Source organism: Castor canadensis, chromosome 3 (assembly GCF_047511655.1).
Source record: "Castor canadensis chromosome 3, mCasCan1.hap1v2, whole genome shotgun sequence".
Taxonomy (NCBI): domain Eukaryota; kingdom Metazoa; phylum Chordata; class Mammalia; order Rodentia; family Castoridae; genus Castor; species Castor canadensis.
Window position 1 is genome coordinate 10,758,469 of NC_133388.1, and position 7,173 is coordinate 10,765,641.

Below are 7,173 nucleotides of genomic sequence, written 5' to 3' on the forward strand. Positions count from 1 at the left end.
TTTGTTCCTCTCTCCCGTGGCTAGATCACGACTGGCTATAACCTGGAAGACGACCGCTGCGAATGTGTAGCTCTGCAGGATTTTCGGGCAGGAGAGCAGGTAGGTTTCATGCAGTATACCTCAGAATGTGACCAGCCAGTGGGTGCTGAATCAATGTGCCAGTCATTTAAAAAAGGTATTGAATTTAGGAAGAAAATATGGCATTTACCTTTAGGATTATTTTCTGAAGCACATCTCAAGACCTAAAGCTCTGATACACACACTGTGCTTTGAATTGTTATTTGGGTTCACATAGAAACAAGATTTCAGTGTAGTTATTTGCACAGTTGGCTTAATATTTGTAACACTGTTACACTAAAACAGTTTTTTTGTGGAGGGGAGCAATACTGGGGTTTGAACTCAGGGCCTCAGGCTTGCTAGTCAGGCACTCTACCACTTGAGCCACTCTGCCAGCCATTTTTTTTGTGTGTGTGTGTGATGGGTTTTTTCGAGATAGGGTCTTGTAACTGTTTGCCTTGACTGGCCTTGTACTATAATCCTACTGATCTCTCCCAAGTAGCTAGGGTTATAGGTGTGAGCCACCAGCGCCCAGCAAAATAATTTTTTATTTTCTGTGGCATTGCTTTCTGTCAAATGTTGATTCTTAATAAAGAGGCAGTATTTAAAAGAAGTAGAATTGAAGTAACAAAAACATAAGGGAGCCAAGAACCGTAACATCTGTCTTCTTTAATCTGTGATTTTTAATCTAATAGTTTGGGTGTAGACAGGGTTAAATTTTCCATCAGTTTTAAAATACATATTTATAAATCCCTGCATTCTTTAACAGTTTCAAAACCCAGCAGATCATACAAAACTGGAACTCATGTACATCACTGATGTTCCAGTTGAGACAAAATGAAACAAATCAGTCTAACAAAGTGCTGATCTATTCTTTCTTCAGGAAAGTTCCTAAACCCTCCTGTTAGGTACAGAATTACACAGGAGGTAGGAATGGATTTTGGACAGGTGTTGCTTTGAACTTCTGTTCCAGAAAGGACTCTCCTGTATTGAAAGGAGAGAAAGTGTGGTGCATTCTCAATGCAGTCCTACAGGAGTAGCTTGGCTGTCCTGGGCAGGAGCAAAAGGTTTGAAGAGACTCCTAGGGACCCCAGGGTCTTGGCATCCTGGGAGGGCCTAATCAGACCTTAGTCAGTGCCCCTTGGGGCCTCCTTCTGCCCAGTGGTAGTTGACATGGCCCTCTCCCCCTTTCAGACAGTTTGAAAAGTTGGGAAAATTGCATACCTTCACCCTTGCTACACTTGCTGTGCCAAACAGGTGTGTAGTGATTTTAAAGCTGTTCTGTTTCATTGATGTAAAGTGGCATTAAATATATGAGAATTGATCCTGTATTGTGCTCTGTATAAAGAATGCATGCTAAGTTTGTTTTATGTTCCTTTATTTTTTCTTTATTGCATCTCAGATTTACATTTTCTATGGCACTCGGTCAAATGCAGAGTTTGTGATCCACAGTGGCTTTTTCTTTGACAATAATTCACATGACAGAGTGAAAATAAAGCTTGGAGTGAGTAAAAGTGACAGGCTCTATGCCATGAAGGCTGAGGTCTTGGCTCGCGCTGGCATCCCAACGTACGTAGAAATAAATTGGTCGACTCTTTCCTATGGTATTTGCAGTATTTCCAGTTGCATAGTGTTTAATTGGTGTGTTAATAAAACTTCTCTATAGTAGTTTGTCTTAATCCTTTTATCCCTGTTACACAGCACATTTGGACCATTTTAATGCATGGTGGTTTAGCAGTGTTTCCAGATAGACAGAATCATGTGACTGGGCACACTCACAGTTCCAGGGGATGTGGCCTGCAGTCCTCATTAAGTTAAATAAGTGCTTCGGTGTCATTAATGTCTTTCACCTTGAAAAGGTTAATGACCTGGATCAATTTGTTTCATTTAATTCTTTGCCACCATTAGTTTCTATAATGAAGTCATGATCCTCAGTGATTTCAAAAATTTCTGGTTAAATTCTTTAAGATTTTCTTGCATTTGAGGTGTAAAATGATAAAGAAGACAAGAATTATGATTTATTAGTCCTCCAGGGAATGGAGGAACCATTCTTAATGAAAATGGATTATCCAGACCTTTTTTTTATTGAGCTTGTCAATATTTGATTAATGATTTAAATGTGAACTCAACATAAATTATTGTTCACATTTTTTAAGAACCATGGGTATGTTTAATTCTCTTAATGTGAATTTGCTGCCTGAGATTAAGGCCCTTAGATGCAGGCATACCAGTACAGGTGGCTAGTGTCCTGGCAGGACCCTCTGGTCCCACATGTCACAAGGACCAAAACTTGCCCTTCTGTATTACAATAGGACCAGCTCAACTTTCCTTGAAGATGACTCTGGAGGAAGTCAGGGTGACTGATCTTGTTTCTTGCTCTTGTCAGTTCCAGTGTTTTCGCTTTGCATTTTACGGAGCCGCCGATTTCTGCCCAACTTCTGGCTTTTCTCCGAGTATTCTGCATGACCGAAGGTAAAAATTGTATCAAGAAAGAAGAGATGTTGATTTTTTTTTAATTCATGAAAGAATTAAAGCAAGGTGTTTGGATTAAAGATAAAATTACTTGAAGCATTTTGGAGAGTGGAAAGGTGGTAGTTTTGGAGAAAGAAAAAATTGATCTGTTTTACCTTGGAGATGTTTAATACCAGGCATCCTATTAGAGCAAATAACATTGCAAACAAAATTCCATAGTCTTATTCCCATTTTGCAGGTTTTATCTCTCCAGTAATGTGAACTGAGTCCAGCCTCACCATGGGCAGAAGCAGGAGAAAGATCTGCCCTGGCCCTTCCACTTCCCTTCTTAAGGAGAGAACTGGAGCTGATTGAGGAAGGAGGGACAGTAATAACTTAGCATTTTGGGCTTCTGAAAAGAAATTTCTACATCCAAGGAGGCTTTTTAAAAGACCTTCATCTCTTTATACAAAAAATTTAAACTGAAGAATCAAGAATCTAAAAGTTCTGAATTTTATCATGTTCTTTTGCTAGCAAATATAACTGGGTAAATCTCTTCTTTTGAGCATTAGATTACATCTATTTCCTTAAAATTAAAAAAGAAAAAAGAATCATTTTAGGTCTGTTAATGCTCTTTAGTTTCTCTCAAGTCACTGGAAGACAATTTGTCATGTCAAGACAATTGATGTATTCTTTGAATTACTCCAACTAATACTAATAAAAGTTGGTTTGCTGGCAGTGACAGTTCCTCAATTTGAATTGTAAATAGTGACAGCTGTAGGGCATTTTGCTCTGAAAGAGATACTGTCTCACAGTTACATAAGAAGCATGGATGTATTTCTTGAGCATGAATAGGATGGGCATGTTTGGTCTTTTGGAGATAATGTGCCCAGGAGATAAAATGCTCAGAGCAGTTGCTGAGTTCTTTCCTCTTCTTAAATATATTTGAAGGTAATTGAGATGTTCACTTGCATTTACTTGTAATTCCTGCTTAAATTCTTGACAAGTGAGAGAGAGAGGCTCATTTTTCATTAAGATTTTTATCCTACATTTTCTTGTTTCTTTCCATCTGTGGCTTAGTTGCTATAAGATGCCATAAATAACTACAGATCAGCCTTAAGTTCAGAAAGGTCCCTGGGTTGTTGTGACTCTTGCTTATTTTTACTATTTACATCATACATCTTAGTGTCTTTTTTGACCCAGTTGGCATGACTGAGCCCTTGGCTAGCAGAAAGGTGTTATCAAAGAAAGGGGTGTGTGGCCATGGAATGTCTTCAGACAGTGTCTTATGAAACTATCTAAAGGCTCTCAGTGTCTCTCAGAAAAACAGTGATATACAGAGTGCTTAGTCAAGGCTGTCCTCCAAACAAAGGAGATCTCCCTCTTTCCTTCGCTAAAACTCAGCTCTAACTTTGTCTTGAGAGTCTGGAAATGGCCTGGCTGATTGATCAGGGAGAGCTTTTAGCTGCTGAAAGATGGCATTGTTGGAAGAGAGATTTTCTCCTGTGGATTGCTTGTTAAAGTGAGAAGCAGTGCTGTTTTCCCTCCTAACAGATTACTGTTTGTATTTATTATAGAAGAGCTGAAAGAACATTTGCTAGGAGACAACGCTATCGATAGAATCTTCACCTTGGGTAACTCTGAATTTCCTGTCAGCTGGGACAATGAGGTCAAACTTTGGACGTTTCTTGAAGATAGAGCCTCGCTTCTTTTAAAAACATATAAAACAACGATTGAGGTAATTAGATTGATAAATGAGGATTTGTATGTTTTTAAAGATGTTTAATGAGTGATTCCTTCCTAAGTGTAACTTACTCTAATTTTTTATCAAAATGTGTATTTGACATCTTTCATTCAATATTAATATTTTTTATTTAACATACTTATACTTACCAAAAATTCATATTGGAGAGTTACTGATGAAAAGATTAAATTTTTTTTAAATGTATGTTTTTTATAATTTCTAATTCATATGTTTTCACTTAAGTTTACATTTTTGCTTTCAAAGTTTGACTTTGAGCCACTAGCTCAAAGACTTCTTTTTCATTCATTCATTGGTGCCTTTCACCCAGGTACCATGTGGGGCCGTGTCAGGAATGGGTCAAGATGACTACTAAATCCAATGAGATTTGCTGTCCTGTGTTGGCCCCTCTGACTTAGGTTATCTTTTCATTTTACAATAGTTTTATGGGGTATAGCTTACTAAAATAAGATTCACAGCCCAAAGTGTAGTTTCCATGCAAATGTTCAGTCATGCGAGCACCTGCACAGTCAATTCTAGAACCTTCTAGAAGCCTAAGTCTCATCATGTCCCTGCAGCTAACCTGCCTATCACTGTAGCTTTGTTGATTTAGACTTCTTATTAATTCTGCTCTGTTTTGTTTTCCAGGAAGATAAGGCTGTTTTGAAAAACCATGACCTTTCTGTTCGTGCAACAATGGCCATTAAATTGCGCTTAGGTGAAAAGGAGATTTTGGAAAAAGCAGTGAAGAGTGCAGCTGCCAGCCGGGAATATTACCGCAAACACATGGAGGAGAGGGTTCCGCTCCCCAAATACGAGGAGAGTGACCTTGGGCTATTGGAGGGCGGTGTGGGGGACTCAAGGCTCCCACTGGTCTTGAGAAACCTCGAGGAGGAGACGGGTGGGCAGGAGGCCTTAAGCCTCAAGGAGGCTGTCAGTAAAGCTAAGGTTGCCGAAAACGGGCTCATCAATGGCGAAAACTCTATCCCCAATGGGACCAGGTCCGAAAACGAAAACTTAAATCCAGAAGAAAGGAAAAGAGTGATTGAAGATGCCAAAGAATCTTCAGATAGCACTGACAAAGTGAAAGAGCAGCTCTGAGATGCCTCGCGCTCCGTTGGGAAATCCAGTTTAGCTGAAGTTTTGAACAGTCCACTTACATCGCTGTGTTCCTTGTTAACATTTTTCTTTCTGCAGAGAGGAAAATATGTTTTTGCTGCTTTCTATAAAAATGATTTTTTAAGTTATTTTAAAGATCTAGTTTCCCTTTTTGATTAAGATTGCCAGCTTGCTTCTAGGCAAAACAAACAAGTTAATAGCAACAAAGGGGAAGAGGTGCCTGTGGAAGATCCTGCACACCCGTAGTGGGCACTTGTGTTTTCTTCCTGGGGAAGAATTCAGCTCCTCGCTCAGCTGTGCTCTCGTGAGGCAGTCTTCTTGACGGCAGAATGAAAGCTGGCTCTGCCTCCCGCCAGCAGAGTTGATGGTGGAACTCTGAGTGTTCAGTGGAAGGTGGGAGATGGCACAGCAGAAAGCAGGGTTAAAGTTAGGAAACTGCATTTAGAGTCTGGGTGAAATCTTTCTTTCCTCCTTAAAAAAAAAAAATAATACCCCAGTACCAAACAAAAAGGTAAGGTGGCAACCTTATTTTTAATAGTTTTAAATGTTGATAATAATCCTGATTATATAAATATATATATATACACACGTATCTAATGATTTCTAAAGATTTGTTTACTTTTTGTGTTTTTGTTTCGCTGTATTAAGAACTTGTCCTTTTCCTTAAATCCAAGTAGGACATGCGTCCTTCTCCTAATTTTAATGTTGGCTCTGATTTCAAAGTGGCACATTTGATTTCCAGTATTGGCAAAGGAGAGTTTGCAGACACAGCAGCCCACGCTTTACGTAGTGGTGTTCAAGGTGAGGCAGCTCCCTGGCTTTTCTGGTTTTCACAACAAGCTAGAGATTTTCAAAACTACTCTTTTGAGTAAAAACCCTTATTAAAAGGAAAATATGATTAATGTTTTTGTCTGTTCCTTTTCTTTGGAGTGGGACAGGCCCTTTGAGTGAAGCTTTTATGCAAACCATCTTACTTCCTGAGCACTTTGTGAATGTTGACCTTGTGTCATGGGCCTTGTTTACCCCAGGCACAGAGGCTGATGAGTGCTGCCAGGGTGCCCAGAGGCCTGCAGTGGGCCCCTCATTAGCCACCAGGGGAGCTCCAGGGAGGGCGCAGGCAGCAGGCCCACAGGGAGAGGAGTGGAGAGAGTAGTACCTATCCCCAGAAAACTTCCAGTTTTCAGGCTAGTGATTGCCAGTCTTCATTAACCACAAATTTCTACATATTCTCTAATGTTCTATTAAATATGTTGCTTAATTTGAAAAAGGCTGTGTAATTTACTCCCTCATCAATTTGGTTAACGTTGCTGCGATACAGGTGTCCTTTGATGCTTTCTGGTCCCTTGGAGAAGGTGCCAGACAAATGTCTGAGTTCTCCACTCAGGGTTTGGACAAGGAACTCTGCAAGACATGGCTTTCTCTGGCTTAGCATGTTATACTCAGCTGCCACTTTGGATGCCAGGACAAGTTTCATCTCTGTGAGGCTGGGGATGTCTGTTGGTGTTGGCACCGTGACTTCCTATGTGCTGCTGCATGTGCACTTTGAACTTACTGTGGGAGGACAGTATGATGCTAGCTCTCATGTCAGCCTTATACCTGGGGTGCTTTACCAAAAATGTGAAGTAGCAGGCACAACTTGCATGTTAGTCTCCAAAAGGCAAAAAGCCCGTGGTCCTTGAGTAGTTTTCTAGTCTGGTGTTGAAGCCTCGGAGATTAGTGTTTTCACACTACTTTACCTGTAGACACATTTTCTCATTAGATTAAAGTTTTTAAGTCTAATATTAAAAATGATTTTTGAAAACATA

The 7,173-nt window shown here is 39.9% G+C and overlaps 1 protein-coding gene across 1 annotated transcript in view; it reads left to right on the forward strand.

Annotated features, from left to right (window-relative positions):
- The window catches only part of Setd3 (SET domain containing 3, actin N3(tau)-histidine methyltransferase), an 81,083-nt gene extending 74,813 nt beyond the window's left edge, over window positions 1–6,270 (forward strand). The window contains exons 9-13 of the mRNA XM_020176212.2: window positions 25–99; window positions 1,460–1,626; window positions 2,444–2,529; window positions 4,086–4,246; window positions 4,898–6,270. Coding sequence (XP_020031801.1) covers window positions 25–99; window positions 1,460–1,626; window positions 2,444–2,529; window positions 4,086–4,246; window positions 4,898–5,350 — 942 coding nt within the window. The 3' untranslated portion in view covers window positions 5,351–6,270. The remainder of the gene's footprint in view (window positions 1–24; window positions 100–1,459; window positions 1,627–2,443; window positions 2,530–4,085; window positions 4,247–4,897) is intronic.
- Window positions 6,271–7,173: the final 903 nt, after the last annotated feature.